This window comes from Phyllostomus hastatus, unplaced genomic scaffold, assembly GCF_019186645.2.
Source record: "Phyllostomus hastatus isolate PE091 unplaced genomic scaffold, TTU_PhHast_1.1 phas_contig_29, whole genome shotgun sequence".
Classification (NCBI taxonomy): Eukaryota; Metazoa; Chordata; class Mammalia; order Chiroptera; family Phyllostomidae; genus Phyllostomus; species Phyllostomus hastatus.
The window spans coordinates 13,469,174-13,492,645 of record NW_025333835.1 but is presented as its reverse complement, the minus strand read 5'-3'; the positions used below and the strand labels follow the sequence as shown (position 1 = coordinate 13,492,645).

Below are 23,472 nucleotides of genomic sequence, written 5' to 3'. Positions count from 1 at the left end.
CCATTGACCCCCGTGACTGAACTGCTGTCTCCCCAGCTTGCACTGTTCTCTTCTGACCTTGGCTTTAGCTTGGTTCTTGAGTGGCCCAGGCTTGAGTCCAGCAAAGGATGGACAGATAGTCTAATGTAGGTGCTGGGCCTGTTTTTGTGGAGCTTAGAGAATAAGCATGACTACCTTGAGCAGGAGACACTGACCAATAAGGTTTTTCTTACTGTTGATTAATGCAGTGTGGAGAAAGCACCAGATTTGGAATCAAAAGACTCTTGTGAAAAGACGGAATTTCACCACTTCTTAGCTCTTTGATGTTGGCAAATCAATGATATGTTTGCTTACTTGTAAAGGACAACTAATTAAAGCTTTCCTGCCTTCCCCAAAGGTTTTTGGTGTTTCACTTAAACCCAAGTAGGTTGTACTACTGCATTTGTTTTGTCCCTTTTTAACCCCTTTAAAAAGTATTCCCTGGTGGACGGAGAGAGGGGTGGTGTGACGAATTCGCAGTTGAGGCTTACAGGGTATGTGTGTTGTAGATCAGTGCAGAGCTGTGAGGGGGACAGAATAGCTGGATGTTTTGAAGGCTTTTCAAATTATTTTGGTTAGAGCTCAGGGAAGCATTTACCACTGGCCGAGACTGTGAAGTATGCTAGCATTATATTCTCTAATTAAAGGCTGGCACTCCCGTAGCACACATGTTGCCTGTGTGCTTTGAAATTAGAACTTATTGATGAGAATGGCCTTTTCTGGGCAGCACTTGAGAGAAGGCGTCTAAGAGTGGCACCTGCTGTGGTCATGTGTTTGAGTAACAGGGTTTTAAAAACATTAAAATAGTTACTTGCTTACTATTTCTTGAAGTTGCTTACAGTTTTTATTGTTATTTATTGATTTTAGAGAGTGAGAGGAAGGGAGTAATGGGGAGGAGAGAGAGAGAGAAACATCAATTTGTTCATCCACTTATTTATGCATTCATTGGTTGATTCTTGTCCTGTGCCCTGACCAGGGATCAAACCCACAACCTTGGTGTATCGAGATGATGCTCTAACCAACTGAGCCATCTACCCAAGGGCCTAAGTTGCTTTGTTAAAGGTCTGCAAAAGCACTTCACCTTTTAATGTTATTTCTTGAATTACTATCAGAATTTAATGTCACAGGACACTGTTTTGTTAAAAGAATGAAGTAGTACTATAGCATTGTGGTCCCTAGGCAGAGTTAGTATATTCTACACAGTGTTTATTCTATAAATAGCTGAGCATTCACTGTGTATAAAGTGCAGTCCAAAGTGTTAAGGTAGTATAAAGGTGAAAAAAAATTATTGAGTTTACCACCCTCTATTGTTATAGTCTGGTTGAAAGGAAGCTCTCCTTGTAGAGATAAAAAAGTTGGGTGGGGAGGCCTGGGGTGGGGATAAAAGGCAGAAAACTACTTGAACAACAATTAAAGTAAAATTAAATAAATTATTTTTAAAAAGCTGGGAGAAGGACGGGGAGGGGGACAAGTGTGAAGAGGTAAGCTGGGAGAAATTGAATGTGGACTTGGCAATGCTCAGCTCTCCACCTCGGTGTCCACTGAGTGTTTCTGCTGTCTAGGAGTTGTGTTTGCCTTGCCTTTTTCCTCCCTTGCCCCTCACAACCATTAGAACTATTGATACGGTGCTCCTACGGATAATCTCTTCTTTTTCCCACTGACTTCAGCATTGCTATTGTAACCTCTTGCTTGGCGTGCCAGCAGCAGTTTCCAAACTTTGAACAGGACCCACAGTACAAAATGCATTTTGTTTTGTAACCTAGCATGCATGCACACACACATACAAATTCTTAAAGAATAAAAAGTTTTAAAACATAGTGTTTAACGTTTCTAAGCATAATAATCTCACATCCTTTTTTTCTGATCTTACCCATTCTTCTCCTCTCCATTCCACTTAAAAAAAAAATACAAGAAAAAAAGTGATCCAGTCCACTTACTGATTTCATGACCCACACATGATACACAACTGTAGCTAGAAAAACAGAGGAAGTTCTGAGATCTTGGTAGTTTGTCTTTCAAGGAGTTGTTTTGCATATCTCTGTTGTTGAATTATGTGTTGTTTGTAATATTTTCTTATTTAAATGTAGGATCTGTGTTGATCTCCCCCTTTTCAACTCCTGCTATTGATAATTTGTGTCTTCTGTCTCACCTCCTCAGTAGTATGAGTAGAGGTTTGTCAATTTTATTGATCTTCTGAAAGAGACAGCTTTTGGATTCACAAATTTTCCTTACAGTACTTTTGTTTTCATTTATTTTATCTTTATTATTTCCTTTCTCTTGCTTTACTGTGTTTCTTATTTCTTAAGGGGGAAGATTAAGTAATTGATTTAAGATCTTTGTTTCTATGGGAATTTTATGCTATATATTTCCCTTGGGGAGCTACAGCATCATTTTCTGAATATTGAAAATAGTTTCTAATTCTGTTGTTGGTTTTTTTTCTTTGACCCATTGGTTATTTAGCTAATATGTTGTTTAATTTTCAAATATTTGAGGAGTGTTCTGATATCTTTCTGTTACTACTGGTTTGTAATTTAATTCCCTTGTGTCAGAGATCATATTCTGTGAGATTTCAGTCCATTTCAGTTTTGATTCTTGCATTCTGTCTGAGAGTGTGGTCTGTCTTGGTGAATGTTCTATGGTACCGTTTTTGTTAGAACTGGCCTCAGTAGTAAATAGGTCAAGTTGGTTGATAGTATTGTTCACATCTTCTGTATTTCTGATTTTCTGTCTGCTTATTGTGACAATTATGGAAAGGAAAGTGTTGAAGTCTCCAAATATTATGAAGGATTTTAAGATTTTCCGTTCACTTCTATCAGTTTTCACTTCATTTTTTTTGAATCTTTCCAATCAAGTATGTATATATTTAGGATTGTTATGAATCCTTTATTATTATGAAATGACTGTTTTTACCCTCAGTTATATTCATTCATTTTTAGTCTTTGGAAATTAACTGGGTTTCTCTGCTCTGCTCAATTCAGTTGTCTCCTTCCTCTTTGAAGAATGGAGATTTCCTGACTCTCTGATACCAGACTGTTGGTTCCACATCCCTGTGACCTTTCCTTTTCTATCTCTTCCGTGTGTGTGTTTTTCCTTTGAACTGTTGTGACTTCTCAGCTCTCTTTCCTGAAGCCACTGCTCTCCTCTCTATACAGTGCTCGATATGGTTAGTTACCTTTGTCTATGTGTCTGTCTGTGACCTTTTCTTCAAGTTGAGACATTAATGTATTAGCCCGCTGAATACTGTCATATGATGTCTTATTTGTGCTTAAAACTCTGCCTGCCCTAAATTAAATCCTTCACTTTTATTTTACACTTATTTTTTACTCTTATATTCTCCTAGAAAGTAGCTTCACCTTCCTCATGTTTCTTTTTATTATTTCCTGAATCTTTTTTCTTCCTCTGAAGTACTTCTATTACAACACTAGACTTCTTATTAGCTCTTGTCAGGACTCACAACTCCCTATTGCTCTCTGAAAAAACCAACTTCCTGCACAGTGACTGAGTGACCTGTCCTAATTGTGTCTCTGACCATGTTTTACCCTATTTGAAACTGCTTAATTGCACCTGCCATCTATAGATGAAGCCCAAGCTTTTTAACATGGAACATAAGGCCTCTAAGGTAGGACCATGTCTAGTTCGACATACATTTCTCAGTCAACAGGCAGGCTGGGGCCTTCCAGGGAATAGACACTGTGAGATAAGTTGTTAGAGGGTTTACTCAGCAAATGGAAAAACATGGTTGCCAATTGAAGTGTGAGGTAATAGTAAGGACCATAAAATTATTAGTTGTGTGCTGAGTAGTGTTCTAAATGTTAGCTTTATAATTTTTTGATCAAGCCTCTGGGTAGGCATTATTATTATTCCCATTTTAAAGGTGAAGAAACTGAGGCAAGAGAGAGGTCAAGAACCTTGTTTAAAGTCACAGGGGGCAGCCAGGAAACTGACAGACTGGCTCCAGAGAACATGATCTTAACAAGAGAGTTATACCTCCACCCAAGTGCTGTCCCTTTTGCCACTGGAGTGCCAGTGTCAAATCTCAAGGTATATCTCAGTATTTTCTGTTTTTCTTTTTTTTTTTCCCCCTTAAAGCCATCTTTAAGGAAAGTGTGACTTTAAACTGAAAAGGAAAAAGTGTATCATAGCCATTGGTCTTGATCCTGAGAGAATGAATGATAATTGTAAATACATATTATATTGAAGTTTTCTTTCATAAGAAATGAACTACTTTGAATATTTCTAGTGAACTTTGGGAGAAAGGTTTATCCCACAGCAGCAGAGTGATGTGTGTGACTGAGATGACCACAGGTAAAGGATCTGAGATTTGTCACATTGCAAGGACATAGAAAGACTGGGAGGAAACCACTTCACAGGTCTAGCAACGGCGTTCCACTCCCAGATGAGAGTACAGGCTTTCCTGGTTCCCCTGGAAGTCCCTCGTGGGGGGTGGGCTCCCAGAGCCATAGAGGATGCCACCTGGTCTGGTCTGGGAGTGCTTTCAGTAGCTCTCACTGTTGTTCTCTGTGGGCCGCCTGACTCACGTGGTATAACTAACTGACTGCTACCAGAAAGCTCCAACACATTCCTGGGTGTTTCTGTGAGACTAGTTCCCTCAAAGAGGAGTTCGCCAGAGGAACATGCCTAGGAGGACTGGGTTCTGTCTACCTGTGGACTATTCCTGTACCTAGATATGATGTGTCTTGTGGGATATATGCTAAATTAGACATCATATGTATACAAAGAAAATGAAACAATTTTAATGAAAGAAAGTAAAATGATTTGGATTATATGAACATGTGTCTAACTTTCAAGTCAGTTAATAAAACATAAATCATGAAACATAAAAAGAGCTCAACTTAAAGTAATTATTTAAAGTAATGTTGACCTGGTAGGATATAAAACTTTAATATTATAATTTAAGTTGATTTTGCATTTTATTAGCTTACTATATTTTCCTTGTAAATTAAAAATAATATTTTCCACACTTTTTCTATAAAACTATATCCTCAAAATATATTTTCTTCTTCTGTGTAATGTAGAAACACCAGTATGGACTGGGGCAACTGAATATATGTGGTCAAATACATCAAAACGTGTTCTGTAAAATTTAAACTATTTGCTAAGTCAGGTGGGCCTTTCTGAGCCCATTAATATGAGTTAATTAGAACTTCCTGTACTTAGGTTTTCAGTGGCAACACTTAAGTACTATCTTAGGATCTTTAAATATTTATGAAATAGTTTAGAGAGCTCCTCCTCAAATCAGTACTAACTTGGGAATAAGATCAAGAGCTCTCAGTGTTGAATATACTAAGATGGAGTAGGGTGTGCAGACTTGTTTATTCATCCTTTTATCCATTCATTCATTAAACATTTATTGAGTGCCTAGTGCTGTTATAGGAATATAGTGATAAATAAGACTGTCTCTTCCCTCTTGGGACAGTGGTGAAACAGATGTGTACACAACCACTGTACATTTGAGTGCAATGTGATAGGGGCTGGAGTAATAGTATACAAGGGTCAGTGGAAGTCACAAGGTCAACTTTGAATGAGGGGAAGACTTACTTCATAGAGCAGATGACCTCAGCTGAGTTTTGAAGAACACGTTGGAATCCAGGCTGGTAGGAGTTGTAGTAACTTTTTACTCCAATAATCTTACTTCCTGGAAGTCAACCAAATGAATTCCTAGTGGAAGTGTCAGATTGGCAAGTAGAAAGCAATTATGAATATCTTCAGATAATTTTCACGAATGGTTACTATATGTCTGTCTTTTAAGAATTAAGTATAGTAGTTATTTACAGAGCTAATTTATATTTGTTTTTTAAGTATAGAGTACTGTAATATTTGAACATATACAATTATCATTACACTTTGAGTAGATGTGGGTAGATAGAACTTAAATGTTTTTTGAATATTAAATTCTTTTACAATGATTTTGTGCTCCTTTCCTTTGAAGTTTTCCTTACTGTCTTCATGGTATTGCATTACAGAAATTCATGCTTGTTTTCAGTGTAGCGGGCTGCTCTGAGATCAGTGTCTGGAAGAGTCTTGGTTTTCCTATTGAATATATTGAAGGCATAACACCTGGCATTTTTCCTGATATTGTTGAGAAGGATTTAGAAGGCAAGGAGCAGTGGCTTGTGTCCCAGCTCTGGAAGATAGAAAGCTATTCATTAATTTACTCACTTAACAAATATTAACGGAAGACACACTACATACTCAGGACCATGCTAAGTTCTAGGAGTGGTTCAGTGAATAAAATAACAATTCCTGTTCTCAAGGACTTACACCCTAGTTGAGTAAATATCTATGGTATCACGCAGTTTCAGAATATTATACATACTACTTTGTAAGTAAGCAAACACTAGGTCTGCAGGATCTAACTCAGCCTGGAAGAGTCAGGAGGAAGGCCCCTATATGAGATACAGCTCAAATTGAGAGCTAACGATTGAATTGAAATTCACCAGATTAAGTGGATGGGATATGAGTTGTGGATGTGGATAGGTTCTAGGCACAAGAAAAAGCATGGGCACACTTAGGAAATTCTAGGTTACTCAGGACATCTAGATCATTGAGGGTAAGGGCGGTGGAATGGTGAGTGGTTGTCTGGGGAGGAAGAAAGGTTCTGATTAAGATGGACCTTGGAGCTATGGAAAGATACTTGAATGTCATCCTCTGAGTAATGGGGATACAAAGGTTGAAGGGTGTGAAGCACAGGAATGGGGGGCATGATTGGATTTGCATTTCAGTAAGGTGAGAACAGGTCAGCTAGAGAACAGCTCCTGGGATGGCAGGGGTAGAGGGGCAGTGAAGACACTGAGGCAGTTTAGGAAGCTGTAGCAGTTATCCCAGTGGCCTGAATCATGGCAGTGGCAATAAGGACAGAGAAAATGAATTAAAGTACAATCAACAGGGTGGATGATGTATGTTTTCTTATTAATTTTCATTGGTTATTACAGTTCAGCTCACTTTTCTGCTGACACGAGTCAGCATCAGAAATCGTAATTAATCAACATCATCAGCAAGCACCTAGAGGCTTCTTGCCCCATGCAAGTCCACTTTTTCTTCTAACCTGACATTATCTTTGAACTCTCTAGGCCTCCCACACCCTCCTCCTTTGCCCTTTGTGTCTCAAAGCCTGTCATTTTGAATGTTCACCTTCCTTCTTGCTCTGCAGAAACCTGGATGTTGTTTGAAGGCTTTACTTCCCTGGTATCTTCTTCCTTCAAAAGCTTCCAGGTCTTTTTAAGCATTTCTGTGCATTTCTCCTGGTTGGTCTTAACTGTAGGTTTTCCTGTCCCTCTCACTGATTTACTGAAGCCATTAGAACTTTCTTCTAAAGTAATTTTGTACCCTTATTCTTGCTACTATTCCATATGTACCTGCAAGGGGTCTTAACCTGGGGGTTTTATGGACCACCAAGGGTTTGAGTAGAATTTATGGTGTCCTTGAATAGGAAAAGAGTAAACTTAAAAATTTCTTTTTCATTAATGTTTAAGTGAAATGTAGTGTTTTTAAACTTACGAATAAAGGTACCCCACCCCCTACTCAGTAGTGTTTGGCCTGTGCCTTTATTACCAGAAATCACAGATGTATTTAAAACATATTGTAGTTATTGAAGATACTTCAAAATATGCTTTCTATTCAACACTGTTGAAAATAGACTTTGTTACCTCTTGTTATGTAATGCATTCATGGAGGTGAATAAACATTACTATATTACAATTATTTTTTATTACTTTCACAACCCCGTTTTACTTAGTTGTTTTGTAATTGTATGTATTTTAGACATTTAAAAGTATTCTGTGAGGATCTCTGTATTAGTCATCTATTGCTGTATAGTAAATTATCCCCAAAGACTTAGTGGCTTAAGATAGTAATAAACACTTAAGATTTCACAGTTCTTTGGGTCAAAAATTTGGAAACATCTTAGCAGGATGGTTCTGGTTTGAGGTCTTCGTGAGATTGTAATTGAGGCATCGGCTCAGCCACAGTCATGTGAAGCCTTGAGGAGCTGGAGAACCCCTTTCCAGGGGGTTCCCTTCCGACTGGTGCACTGGTGCCCATTGCTGTTGGGAGGCCTCAGTTCTTCCCTGTGCGGCATCTCTGCTGGGTGCTCTGCCACACCTGGCTGTGGAATACATACTGCATGTTGTATCTTACTTTCAAGCAACTGAAACAGTGAATGGTCAACTTCCCCCCACTATAATATCTCTTTGTAATACTGATGTCAGTAGCATTTCAATAAAGACCATGGAACAGGCAGGCATACTATCTGGTAACATGTACCATTTCCTCTAATTCTTGCTCATACCGACCTCAAGGGAGTACCTGATGTATCCTCCTTTCTAAGGCTTCTCTTGAGGTTCTTCCTCTCTCCAGAATTATTCACTGGTTCCTATCTGTTCCTAATTCACATGGCTTAGGATTTTCTTGGGGTGTTTATGATATTTCACCTTAATTTATAATTCTTTAGCATTACATTTCCCCCCCTCAAGTGGGGAACATCTATCTGCAGGGATGGCACTATATTTTATCATGCTCATTCATTCATACCTTCAACAAGTACTAATTGATTGCTACCTGTCTGCCAGCTACTGTGCTACTAGGCTGAACACACACCAGGGGCTGTAATAGTTATCTGTTGCTATATAAAAATTATCCCCCAAATTACCCCCATATTTAGTGACCAAAAACAGCAATTATCTCAAACTGTTTCCTTGGATAGGAACTTGGTAGGCTGAGCTAGGAGATTCTGGCTATGGCTTTCAGGAGGTTGCAGCGAAGACTTTGACTAGAGCTTTTTAAAAGTATTATTCTTTGAGGAGCTCTGCGTTAGTCACCTGCTGCTGCATAATAGATCTGAAGGCTCAGTTGGAGCTTCCAAGATGGTGTGCTCTCACGGGTGCTGGCAGGAGGTCTTTGTGCTGCTTTAGCTCCTGTAGCTCAGTGCTTGGTCTTGTGGGCTTCGCTGCAGGTCGTCTCGAGGGTCCTCCTGATCTGGCAGCTGGCATACCCCAGAGCAGGGGATGATCCAAGAGGAAGTGAAACCAAACCTGTACTGTCTTTTATGACCTAGTCTTGAAAATGATCCTCCATGGTGTTCATAGCATACTATTGGTTACTCAAGTCAAAGAATCATTGGGAGCCCTTTCAGAGACTGGCTACTATGGGGACTAAAGCTACTTAGTCTACTAAGTTTACTAAAGGCTACTAAGGGGACTACACATCATTTGTGTAGCCTGGCACTTACACTGTAGTAGGAGAGAGCGTCAACAATGATAAAATAAATGAAATAATTCCAGGCTTTCATAATGTCATATGAAATGACACATAGAGGGAATACACTGTGCTGTGATAGAGTGGGGAGCGTGTAGACATGTACTATGTTAGATAGGGTGGTTAGCTAAGGCTTTTCTGACCTTTTAACCCAAGGCCTAACTATTACAGTGGTTTTATTTGCTATAATCAACTCTCTGTGATGGGTATGAACATGAAAGACTGAAGTGGCTCAGTTAACATAGCACAGCAAGCAGGATTCAGAAGTCAGACTGCAGAGCCACATATTTAATCAACAAGTTGCCTGCTTAGTATTAAAGCTAATGAAAAGTATTGCTGTTTACGCTGTTGGGTTTTTCCCTCCTCCTAAATATGATTCAAGATTGCATGGAAATTGATCATTTTAGTGGTATCTTTTCTCTGGATTTCAATTATTATACATTCACATAGAATTGATTCTATGATCACAATGAATTTTTAGTTCACTTCTGGATTTTATGAAAATATCAATTCCTTCAGGTTCTAAGGAAGTGTGTTTATGATCATACATAGTTTTCCAGATTTTTCAAGTTGTAGGAAGATTAATAATTATAGTATCTTCCTTTTGTTTTAAATTAAAGGAATACTGTTTTTAAAATGTTTTAAGAGGTAAACACTGTTTTCATTGTTACTGTGTTATGCTATACCTAAAAACCCAGACAGTTTTTAAGAGCTTGTTTTTTGGTTAAATTAATTTTATTTAAACTGTCATTGGTGATTATCAGTGTGGGATAATACTCAGTAGGGTGCTCATTTAATTTCCCCTGAAGATAAGTGATATTAATTATAAAACTCAGTATACCCCAGACACAGCTGTAACTGTATTAATTAAGTGTGGCACACCACCTCAAATAGCATTGTAATAGAATTCCCTCAGTCTTATGTGTTTAACCAGTTCTTCAACAAAGGCAAATTGTTTGTACTTCATCTCCTTGAGTTGTTTTTCTAACTTATCTTTAAGAAAGACAAGAATTTCAAAAGTAGCTACACAAGTGCAGATATAGTAAAAGACACATACTCCCAGCCAAATTGCCAAATACAAAATAATAACCATTTATAGTCAGTATGATGGGGATTTCTGTTGTGTTTTTATGTACACAAGTATTTTAAAGTTTGCTTTTAAAAGTTTGTTTTTACATTTTATTGTGTCTTGCTTTAAGCAAATAGTATGTGCAGTTTTATGAAAGATAATTTAGTGATTTTTTTCATTTGTGAGCAGAGGACACATAGTATCGTCCCTTTAAAAAATGAACTTTCTTATTACATTTCAAATGATTTGATAGTAAAATTCACTTTGCATCTAGCTTTGTAATAATGTCTTGATTACGTGGAATCTACCTGTAGTGCTCAATGGAGCATCACATAGCTGGGAACACTTTTACATTAAGCCTGAGGTATTCAGCAAATTCAATTTACTGCCCTAGTATAGGGGGAATGATTATATTTATTTTTGTCCTATGGTTCCTTCCTTATTTTGTCTTTCATGCCTTCAACTCAGGGCAAGTAGATAAAAGTATTGTAATGGAATTATGAATCACTGATCTTTTGTATCTCACATTACGGTTTGGATATTTGAAGATTTAGAAGATAGAAGAGGGATATGCTTATTTTTCCTATCCTGCCTTTAACTAGGTATGCTAGTGGTAACAAATTTGCTAGTGTGCAAATTTGTTTTTCCACTTGGATAAAATTCATCCTTCTCCAGAGTTTAAGCGCTAAGTGTATGGGGAAGTTGTGCTAATTCTATTTTATTATTACTGTTTATATTCTGATGTTTATTGATAAAAATACAGTCCTACCAAAAAAGTGATAGGTTAACTCTTTCCCCTTTATGCAATTTTATAAGCCAACTACTATGAAATTTTTATGTGTAAGTGGTTTGGAGCTTGTTTTTTATTAGTTAAACATGCATTCAGTCTGATGCCATCGCTCAAGCTCTTAGCACAGTGACTAACAATATAGAAGAGACTCAATCAATATTAGCCATTATAATTTTTATGACATTTAGAGATTTTTGTTTAAGAAAGGTTTGTGGTTTTTTTTTTGGTGAAAACTAAAAATTTTTATTCTACTACGGATGGAATCATTAAGTTTATAATAACAAATCAGCTTGTGAATTGCTTAAGCGCACTTCCCATTCATTGACATGTTTACATTTCTAATATTGATGTTGTATTAATGATGTTTTGCTTAATTTCATCTCATAAGTTCAGCATATTAATCAAGTTACACCTTTGTGGTGTGTGAAGAGGAGTGAGTATAGTTTTCACACTGAGGGACTGTTACTACTTACACAGATGGGAATGGAGTGGTAAATCCGAAGACAGGCAAAATAACCAGTCTCATTTCTTAACAACAAATTTTCGTATCTCCTAGTTTTTTAAAACAAATATGAAGATTGGGGTACTAATGTATGGAGATACAGTCACTTCTGGAAGTATATTCATGTGAAGGCAGTTTTATGTTTCTGGGTTACTCCTAAGGAGAGCATGTTTATCTTGGTGAGATAAAGAAGAGTCAGATAACTCTTCATTTTGCTACTGCAATATGTTGTACACACCTCTTGCTGCATTTTCTACATAGCTATATAATTTCCTCTTTATGCGCTTGTCTCCTGGTTTGTTTGATTTTTATGTCCTAAAGAGCTCATGTACCTTTGTATTGCCAACATCAAACAGAACAACCTCTCTAGTGCTCTTCATTTCTTTTTGAAATCTGGGATTCCATTTGATATAATTTCTTAGTGGCATGAAAAACATAAAATTTGATATAATTTCTTTTGATACTTCTTGTATTATAGGTCAGCTGGAGGCAAATTCTCTCAACTTTTGTGTGTATGAAAATGTTTATATTTTGCTTCTATTTATGAAAGATATTTTCACTGGACATAAAAATCCCAGGATTGACATTATTTTTCTTTTGGTACTTTAAAATTTTTATTTATTATTGATTATTATTATTACTTTTTGATTTAATGTTTATTGTATTACTTCCCATTACCATTTAGTCCCCTTACATCCCCCTACCCCCAGCAATCACCACACTGCTGTCCATGTCCATGAGTCCTTTTTCCTTTTTGCTCTATCTCTCCACCCCGCACCACCCTGCAAAGCCCCGTCGCCTCCACCCATTGTCATCCCACTCTCCATCTATGAGTCTGTCTCCTTTGTTAGTTTGTTCGTTAGGTTCCACATATGAGTGAAATCATGTGGTATTTGTCTTTCTCTGACTGGCTTATTTCACTTGGCATAATGTTCTCCAGGTCCATGCATACTGTCATTAAGGGTAAACTTTTTTTTTTAAGGTTTTATTTGTTTGTTTGTTTATTTACTTATTAGGGGAAGAGAGGGAAAAAGGGAGAGAAACATCAATGTGTGTTTGCCACTTGAGCACCTCCTACTGGAGACTTGGCCCACAACCCAGGCATGTGCTCTGACTGGGAATTGAACTAGAGCCTTTGGTTCACAGTCTGGCGCTTAATCCACTGAACCACACCAGCCAGGGAAAATTTTGTTCTTTTTTATAGTTGAGTAGTATTCCATTGTGTAAATGTCCCACAGTTGTTTTATCCACTCATCTATTGATGGACACCTGGGCTGCTTCTATATGTTGGTGATTTAATTTAACACTGCAATGAACATAGGTGTGCTTATGTTCCTTCAAATTAGTGTTTTGGGTTCCTTTGGATGTATTCCCAGAAGTGAGATAACTGGGTTGAAGGTAGATCCATTTTTAGGTTTTTGAGGTATCTCCATACTGCTTTCTACAGTGGCTGCACCAATCTGCATTCCCACCAACAGTACAAAAGGATTCCCCTTTCTCTACATCCTTGCCAGTACTTGTTTGTTGATTAATTGGTGATAGCCGTTCTGATAGGTGTGAGATGATATCTCATTGTGGTTTTCATTTGCATTTTTCTGATTATGAGTGACATTGAGCATCATTTCATTTGTCTATTGACCATCTGCATGTCCTCTTTGGGGAAGTGTCTGTTCAGGTCCTTTACTTATTTTTTCTTTCTCTTTTTCTTTTTTTTTTTTTTTTTTGCTGTTGAGTTTTATAAGTTCTTTATAAATTTTGAACATTAAGCCCTTATCAGATGTACCAGCAAATATGTTCTCCTATTCTGTGGGTTGTCTTTTAATTTTGTTGATGATTTCCTTTTCAGAAATTTCTTAGTTTGATGTAGTCTTGTTTATTTCTTTTGTTTCCCTTGCCTGGGAAGATATGTCCAATAATGTTGCTATAGGCAGTGTCCATTATTTTGTTGCCTATGTTTTCTTCTAGAATTTTTATGCTTTTAGATCTAACATTTTAAGTCTTTAATCATTTTAAATTTATTTTTGTGTGTGGTATAAGAGATAGTCCAGTTTCATTTATGCATGTGTCTGTTCAGTTTCCCAACACCATTTATTGAATAAGCTATCTTTAGACCATTGTATGTCCTTGCTTACTCTGTTGAATATTAATTGACTATAAAGTTGTAGGTTTATTTCTGGGCTGTCTGTTCTGTTCCATTGATCTATGTGTCTGTTTTTATGCCAGTACCATGCTGTTTTGATTACTATGGTCTTATAGTATAGTTGGATATTAGGAAGTGTGATTCTTCCAACTTTGTTCTTTCTCGGGATTGCTGATGCTATTTGGGACCTTTTGTGGTTCCATATAAATTTTTGAAATATTTGTTTTAGTTTTGTGAAATACATCATTAGAATCTCAATAGAAATTGCATTAACTCCAGATTGCTTTGGGAAGTATGGACAATTTAGTGATGTTCTTTCTGTCCATGAACACAGTACGTACTCTGACTTATTTGTGTCTTCTTCAATTTCTTCCCTTAGTGTTTTATAATTTTCTGAGTACAGTTCTTTTACTTCCTTGGATAGGTTTATTCCTAGGTATTTTACTCTTTTTGAAGCAGTATGAATGGAATTGTTTTTTTAATTTCCCTTTCTGTTAGTTCACTACTGGCATATAAAAATGCAACTGATTTCTGGATATTAATTTTGTATCCTGCTACTTTGCTGAGTTCATTTATCAGTTCCAGTATTTCTTGATGGGATGTTTAGGGTACTCTATGTGCAGTGTCATGTCATCTGCAATTAGAGACAGTTTTACTTCTTCCTTTCCAGTTTGGATGCCTTTTATTTCTTCTTGTCTGATTGCTATGGCTTGGACTTCCAATACTATGTTGAATAAGAGAGGCGAAAGCAGACATCCCTGTCTTATTCCCAATCTTAAGGGAAACACTTGTAGTTTTTGCTCCTTGAGTATGATGTGGGCAGTGGGTTTGTCATATGTGGCCTTTATTATGTTTAGGTATGTTCCCCCTAATCCCACTTTGCTGAGAGTTTTTACCATAAATGAGTGTTGGATTTTATCAAATGCTTTTCCTGCATCTGTTGTTATGATCATGTGGTTTTATCCTTCATTTTGTTTATGTGGTGAATCACATTTATTGATTTGCGATGTCGTACCAACCTTGCATTCCCAGAATAAATCCCACTTGACCATGGTGTTTGATTTTTTGATGCATTGCTTTATGCAGTTTGCTAATATTTTGTTGAGGATTTTAGCATTTATGCTCATCAGGGATATTGGCCTGTAATTTTCTTTCTTTGTAGTGTCTTTATCTGGTTTTGGAATTAAAATAATGTTGGCTTTGTAAAATGATCTTGGGACCCTTCCCTCCTCTTGAAATTTATGAAACAGTTTGAGGAGAGATATGTGCCCTTCTTGGAATGTTTGGTAAAGTTCATCTTGAAGCCATCTGGTCCAGGGCTTTTGTTTGTTGGGAGTTTTTTGATTACTGCTTCAATTTCACTTGGTGTAATCTCTCTATTCAGATTCTCTGATTCTTCCTGATTTAGTTTTGGAAAACTGTAGTTTTCTAGGAACTTACACATTTTGTCCAGGTTGTATAATTTGTTGTCATATAGTTGTTCATAGTGCTTTCTTACAATGCTTGGTATTTCTTTGGTGTCAGTTGTTATTTCTCCTCTTTCGTTTCTGGTTTTATTTATTTGGGTCCTCTCTCTCTTTTTCTTGATGAGTCCAGTTAAAGGTTTGCCAATCTTTTTTATCTTTTCAAAGAACCAGCTCTTGGATTCATTGATCTTTGGTTTCATTTTTTTAGACTCTATTTCCTTTATTTCTGCTCTGATCTTTATTATTCTTTTTCCTTCTACTCACTTTGGGCTTTGTTGTTCTTTTGAAGTTCCTTTAAGTGTGAACTTAGATTGTTTATTTTAGCTTTTTTTTTTTTTTTTTTGAGATAGGCCTGTAATACTATGAATTTTTGTGTTAGCATTGCTTTCCCTGTGTCCCACAGATTTTGGATTGTTGTGTCCTCATGTTCATTTGTTTCAATGTATCTGTTGATTTCTTCCTTGATCTCATTGTTGACCCATTCCTTGTTTAATAACATGTTATTTAACTTCCGTGTCTCTGCGTGTTTTTCAGTGTTCTTGTGATTGATTCCTAGTTTCATAGCAGTATGGTCGGAGAAGATGCTTGATAATGATTCCAATCTTTTCAAATATATTGAGAGTTGTTTTGTGTCCTTACATGTGATCTATCCTAGAAAACATCGATGTTGTCTTGATAAGTATATGTATTCTGCTGCTTTGGGGTGAAATGCTCTGAAAATATCAATTAAGTCCATTTGATCTTGCGTCTTGTTTTAGGCTGCTGTTTCCTTGTTGATTTTCTGCCTAGAAGGTCTATCCATTGAAATCAGTGATGTGTTAAATCCCCAACTATGACTGTACTTCTGTTGATCTCCCCATTTATGTACATGAAGATTTGCTTCACATGTTTAGGTGTTCCAATGTTGGGTGCATAAATTTTTACTAGGATCATATCCTCTTGTTGGATTTGTTCCTTTTATCATTATGGAGTGTCCATCTAAGCCTTGGTTTTAAAGTCTGTTTTGTCAGATATAAGTACTGCTAACCCAGCTTTTTTTTCTTTCCCTTTATATGAAATAATTTTTTCCTACCCTTTACTTTAGTCTGTGTGTATCTGAAGATATCACAATTGTTTGTCTCTATATCCTGTAGCTCTTGTTCTGGAGAATTCTCTTGTTCTTTCCGTTGGTGTCTGTTTCTCTATTTTCCCACTTTAGCAGCTTCTTTTTATTTGTTTCTATATGTTAGGTAGAAAGACTCTGGTGTAGGCCTTTGTCAACTGCAGCTTGTGACTGGCCCTAGTCAACCTGTTTAGAGTTATCAGCAATCCACAGCATGTGGCCCCCTCGGCTGGGCTCTTTGTGTGCTGAAGGAACCGGTCTGGTCTGTGCACAAAGATCACCACCTTTTATGAGCACTGGGCCCTGGGGAGGATTAGCTGAAGTCTTACAGAGTTCCCAGATGTCTGCATTACTTGTTAAACTAATTGATGACATAGTACCAAGCTGTAATCAGCAGCCAGGCTTAGGTTCCACGGGATGGGGCAGTTGCTTCCCTTCAGGCTGATGATGCCATTTGGAGAGGAGTGCTCTGCCTGAGAAGGAAGGCTCCTGCAGTATGGAGAATGACTCAGCACAGCTATCCTGGCAGCTGTTCCTTCAGTTCTCTCCCCTGAACCACAAACCCTGACTCTCCTCAAATGTCTCTGGTCCGCTCTGCCCTCCCTCTGCCAGAGACCAAGGCAAATGGCTGCAAATGATATTTTGTGTGCTGGCCCTTTAAGAGGCCCTCTGACTCTCTAGGAATCTTTCCCTGGCAGACAGAAACCCTTCTGCTTTTCAGAGATGAATGTGGTCTGGGTTCCTTTCCTGGCTCTGGTGCTGTAGGCTGGGAAGCCCAGCTTGTGGTTTAGGCCCCACCCTTCTCTAGTGAACCCCCCAGGTGCTGAAATAACCCTCCAGGACTTCAGCTGCCACCCATGGGGTCCCAGGCAGCCCTCTTGTGCCTGCTCCACACTGCCTACCATTCGAGTTGTGGTGAAGTGGTTTCTTCTGTGTTTATAAGGCTTTTCTCTCCAGCTAGTGTTTAGTTGTTTTTTCAGGATGATTTCTATACAATTCAGTTCTTAATTCCAGATTAGTCCTGGGAGGAGGTTAATGTAGCTTCCATTTACTCCTCTGCCATCTTGGACCTCCTCTTTCGGTACTTCAAAGATGCTGTTCCGTTGTCTTTTGCTGCCATTGTTTCTGGTGAGAAATTAGTTATCATTTGTGTCATTTTCCTCCTGTGTGTATAATGTCTTCATTTCTTTGTCTACACTTGTGTGGTTTTAATTTTAATTTTCAGCAGTTTGACTAGGAGGTACCTGAGTGGTTTTGTTTTTGTGGGGTGGGCAGTATATATTCTTCTTGGGGTTTGCTGAGCTGCTTTTTTTTTTTTTAATAGAACAGTTTTCTTCTGACATATATCTTCTGTATTATTCTCACTCTCCCTTCTGCTTCTGGGCCCCAATTACACTTGTGTACAATATTTTGTATTGTAGCACAAAGCTTGGTTGCTGTGTTCTTTATTTCTTTTTTTTTCTTCTTTTTCTTTGTTGTGGTTTTCATACTTTCCTTGATCTGTGTTTAGGTTCACCAGTTCTTTCCTCAGCAATGTTTAGATTCTGTTAAGCCCATCTAATGAATTCTTTACTTCTGATCCAGTTTTTTGTTCTAAAAGACATTAAAAAAGTTTTTATGACCTTGCTGCTGAAATTTCCCATCTCTCATGCATGGTGTCCACCCTTTTCATTATATCTTTTATCCTTTATATCCTTTGTTATTTTTATAAATCTTATTTTAAAGTCTGTCTGGTAATTCCACCATCTAAACCGTGTCTGGGTCTGCTTCTTTTGACTAGGGGACACATTTTCTTGATCTTTGTGCATCTTTGTGCATCTTGGGATCTGGGCAGTAATGAGATTCTGGCTATGTGTTTTTTTGACTTCACAACTGAACCACTAGCTTTCAAAACTGTGGGGTATCTGTGTTTAAATGTCCTGATGCCTACTTGTAGGAAAATGGTAGAGTTTTCTTTATGCTTTCAGTCCCATGTCTGGCTCTCTCTTTCTTCAGGAAGTCTCTATCTGACCTGATACCTTTCTCCCAGGCCCTACTGTGTTACTGGGATTTCTCTCATGTCACTGGTTTAGGCCAGAGTCTTTGGAGGGCAGCTCCTTTGCAAAATTTTCCTCCTGTGCCTCACATACCCCAGGGAACATCTTGTTCAGTTTTCCTGCCCTCCCCACCACTGCCATGCTACCCCATGGAGCTGGTGAAGACTTCAGGGCAGGAGTTTGTAGGTGGCTACAGACTGGTTCCATGGCTGGATTTTTGTGACTGGGGAATTCTAGTCTCTCATGCCAGTACCTGTGCTCCTGTCAACAGTAGTTCATTAAAGATTGGGTTTTTCTTTACTTTTGTTTAACTACTTTTTCAGCTGTTTGTCAGTGATGAGAGCACCTGCCACTTTTTTTTTTATCCTCTACTGAGGACATGCTTATTAATTTTTAGAGAAAGGAAGGCAGGGAGAGAGAGAGGGAGAGAAACATGAATGTGAGGAAGAAACATCAATAGTTGCCTTCTGTGCACACCCAACCAGCATTTAAACCAAGCCTGCCACTTCTTGATAGTTCTTGTAGATTTCTCATGACCTCAGCTCCCCGATGGGTTGAAGTCAACAGGTACTACAATTTTGTAGTTTTTGTGGCATGTTTCTCTTGTTACGATGAGAGCGGTGGTGTTTGGGAGTACTTTCTAAATCCCACTGGAAGCGGTAATATTCTTAGTACTTTAATGTTTAGGTCATGTTAGATGGACCATGCGTGAGTGTGGTACACAGCATGTTTCCTAGGCATTATTATCATTTAAAGACCTATTTTAAAAGATAATCTTTATTATCTTTGTATCTCATTATTTGAAGACATTCTGTTTCATTAGTGAAGTGACTTGTTCAAGATGAGAATTTGAAGATTCGTATTTCTTTAATGTGTTATACCTGTTCTAGTCTATAGAACTTTCTGTGATGACAGAAATGTTCTACATGTACTTTGAGCAGTATGGAAGCCACTAGCTACTAGTGACTCTTGAGCACTTGATATATGGCTAGTGCAACTAAGGAACTGAATTTTAATTTATGTTTAAATAGCTACATGTGGCTAGTGGCTGCTATAATGAATATAGCATAGGTCTATGTACTATACATACTATGGCATTGTAGCTTAATATACACAGGTATGCCGAACAATTCACAGAAGCATCCTGCTTCTAAGTATAGTTCTATTGTCAGCATCTGCTTTGAGACTTTTAGACTTTTTGATTGTTACCATTTGAAACATTGTATGTGACTCTGGGTTCTCTGTGAGAAATAGAACTTACAAAAATCAAAGTAAACAAATAATTAGCTGTATGTTCATTTCAAATATCTGTCAGCTATTTGATGATCTAATTGTAGAAGAGATCCCATTACAACAACACTCCAGCTTTATTTCCTGAGACTTTCAGCCACCCTCCTCTATAGCTGTTCATGAAGTTCAAATACAGACCAGCCTGAGTAAAGGGGAGTATGTTTATCAGGTCAGTAAGTTATGGAGATATAAGTAGAATTCTGAAAGTTCCTAAATCACACCCTGCTCTGCCCCCACCCCCTGCCCCTATCCTGCCTGCCATCCACACACCTCCCTGGAGTAGAGTGTGCTCTGTGAAAAGGGTTCAGGGCAGAGTAACAGCGTGATTGCCAACTACTAAATTAGCTAAGCTACTTTTGTAAAATCGCTTAGATTGCTAATCTGTAAAGTGAAGGTCACCTGACATTAGAATCTCAATTCTATACTTTTAAGATTAGAAGGAATCTTGACTTTGTCTGATTTCTCTTCCACTTTTAGACATAAATGGTACTGAAAACTTTTTACTAACAAACACAAATGTAAATATACATATAAATAAAAAATATAAATATATATTTAATTTTAAAGATTCCAGTGCTGAATACCTCCTGATGAAATCAAATTGATAATGTGATCAAACTTGTTTGTTTATTCATGTTGAGAAGGAGATATTTACATATGTGCTATTTTATTCTTTTGTAGCTGGACAGATTTGCCAGCATAAAAATTCCAGGGAGCAAGAAAGAAAGGCCTCCACTTTCCAACCTGAAGACTGCATTTGCCAGCAGTGATTGTTCCTCAGAGACGATGGAAAACCTTCCAAAGCCATTGTCAGAGAATGAACTCTTAGAACTTTTTGAAAAGATGATGGTAAGAATTAGATTCTTATGACATGTTTGATGTTAAAAACTTAGCTTATGGTCATGTTTTAGAAACACTAAACATATTTGGAACTCATCATGTTCCATAGGGTGGTTTCTGATATCATTTAACATGGCACTTTAGGCATAGAAACTTTACAGTTACAAAAAAAGAATGTGAAGAAAAATATTATACCATAGATACTCTAAAGTATCAAATGATACATTTTTGTCTTGAATGGATGATGTAAGTGTCCTGTTTGGGTTCGGTTGCATTTTTAGGAAGATGGTCACAGTGCTCTGCTGTGTACGTTGTTAAGTGTGCTGATTTGTGGACTTGTTTTCTCTCTTTCTTGGTTCTCAGAATAACCAAGTTCTTGTAGTCCTGTAATAGTTATACTGGTAGACTTGAACTCATTCATTTTGGAATGTGCCTGTTCTGGGAGAGACACCTGGTGTCATTTGCGGCCTTCCTCAGCTGGTTCCAAAACGATGGTGATTCTCAGACAGACTCAGCCACTGGCTTTCAAGCTGGTTGGACTAATTTAACCCATAACCCACATGTTAAGTATATTCAAACCACTTACTACAAATGAATGCTAATTTTATATAAATAGATTATTTACATGTATTTCTGCCCTCAAGTTGCTGATCTCTTAGGATTCAAAACAATTGAAAAAAAATAAGAGTAAAAAATGCCTGAAGGTAGTATTTAATGATTAAGTTATTTATACATTCAGAATAGGAACAAACTACTTTAATTTTTGTGATACCTCATTAGCTTCAGGGGAAATCAAAATGGAAAGGAAATCCTAGTAGTTTAGGAATATTTAGGAGAGAGGGTGGACTAGGGACAGGTCTTAACTTAGGACAGAATTTGGATAGCAGAGGGAAGGGCATTCTTTTGAGATGGGGAAACAGTAAAGATAGAGCTGGGTTTCAAATAATTCATGGGTTGGGGAAACTGAGAGGTTGGAAAAATTAGACTGGGATGATTATTTGGGACAGATTATGAAAGGACTTTGTATGCTGTTCTGAGGAGTTGTATATTATTTCAACATCATTTATTTTGTACATGTCTATTTAACTTATTGGTTTTGAGAGTCTTATTTAGTTTTGGAGGATTATTGCATTCACCTATTTAGGTTATAGTATAAGATGTTCTTGGAATTTGAGAAAAAGTTAATAGCTAGACTCTTCATTGGTCAGCTGGAATCGGCAGGTGTCTTGCTGTTATACTGCCTTATTTTCATTTTATCCACAAGTGTCTGAGTTCAGTGTTGCACACGGACCTTTAGAAGACCCCAGAAGGAAAGAATGCCTGGTGTGAGCCTTCATGGGATTCTTAATTAGTGTTAGTGACTCCTAACTTTTCATTATTGAACATACATTTTATTAGTATTGTTTTGCATGAACCTCATGTTTGGGAACTTCTTCTCTCTTATGTCAGTTCTTGATGAAGTGCTGATTTTGGTTTTAATTAACCATACATATATACTTCTTTATAGCCCTTGTCATTATGAATTGATATAATTTCAGCTTAGAACGACAACAAAAAATTTAACTTTTTTTCCTTTATTTGCTAGCCCTTGCCCCTCTCAGTAAGGCTGTGTAAAGGCCTCTCTCCATGGTACTACCTCAGAGGACTCGAGATAGTCCAGTGCCCTTTCTGTCCCCTCATCCGTGAATCAGACGTGCAACCACTCACCTAAATTACCTGTGAGGTTCTGGGGTGGGACTTCTGTGGTTCCGTTGTGACTACCTTGTTAAAATAAATACTTTCTTTCTTTTTGGTCATAGTTGCTGGTGCCATCTGAGTAAGTAGAGCGAGTAGGCTATTGATATTAGATAATTACGGAGGTCTGTTTTATCACCACAAGCAATTAAAACAGCTGCCTGGGAAGTACTGAATGTAGTTTATGGTATTTGGTTCTGAACATGATTACTTTGGAAGTGTTTTTATGTTAGTCTTACCCTTCTCCTGGCTGAGAGTGTCAATTTTAATAGTATGGACAGGGCAGATGGATATTGACATTTCTGAAGTATTTACAGAATACATATTTAATAACTGGGCCAGATCACTTGTTAAATCTTAAATAGGACTCCCTGTTGGCAGAAGATCTTTTGTGATCAAATTCACTTTATTAAGCAGAATAGGAAATTGTTGCTTTTTCAGGGCCGCCCAATTTGCTAATAAATGAGTTTGTCACAATTAAGTTTTTTTTAAGAAATGAGGAATGGGTTCTTTCCTTTCCCTTCCTTTCTGATTCCTTCATCATATCACAGACATTGTAGGGAAGATCTGCTGATGACTCTGAACATGAGAAGGGTCGTTTTCCTTTTTGAAATGCGAATTAGTAGCCCTGGCTGGTGTAGCTCAGTGGATTGAGCGCGGGCTGTGAACCAAAGTGTTGCAGGTTCGATTCCCAGTCAGGCCACATACCTGAGTCGCAGGCCACGGCCCCCAGCAACTGCACATTGATGTTTCTCTCTCTCTCTTTCTCCCTCCCTTCCCTCTCTAAAAATAAATAAATAAAATCTTAAAAAAAAAGAGAAAATTAAGTTCCTTTGGTGAAAAAATGTTTATATTAAAAAAAAAAAGAAATGCGAATTAGTAACATTTTTCAGGTTTTTCGGGGTACCACCTTTCAGATAAATTTAAAGCTATTTCCATGTCTGTGGAGGATGCAAGATTTAGGTTGGGTTTGATTTTTGGCTTGTACCTATTGGTGGTATTTTTATTAACAAAAATTCTTTTGATGAGGCAACATTCAGTAATTTGCCATTTTAATCTTTTGGCATTTGCACCTACAGAGGCTTCATACCATTTAAAATTTACATCTAGAGGCTTTGTTGTGGCATTATGCCACTTTTAAAATAATTCTTATTTAACATTATCAAAGGTATTTAAATAATTTTTACATGAAGTAAAAACTTTGTTTTGAAG

The 23,472-nt window shown here is 37.5% G+C and overlaps 1 protein-coding gene across 4 annotated transcripts in view; it reads left to right on the top strand.

Moving 5' to 3' along the window:
• DIAPH3 (diaphanous related formin 3) overlaps positions 1–23,472 on the top strand; it is a 465,949-nt gene that overhangs the window by 30,319 nt on the left and 412,158 nt on the right. For all 4 annotated transcript variants that reach the window (XM_045839232.1, XM_045839231.1, XM_045839234.1 and 1 more), the window contains one exon: positions 20,368–20,535. In XM_045839232.1, coding sequence (XP_045695188.1) covers positions 20,368–20,535 — 168 coding nt within the window. The remainder of the gene's footprint in view (positions 1–20,367; positions 20,536–23,472) is intronic.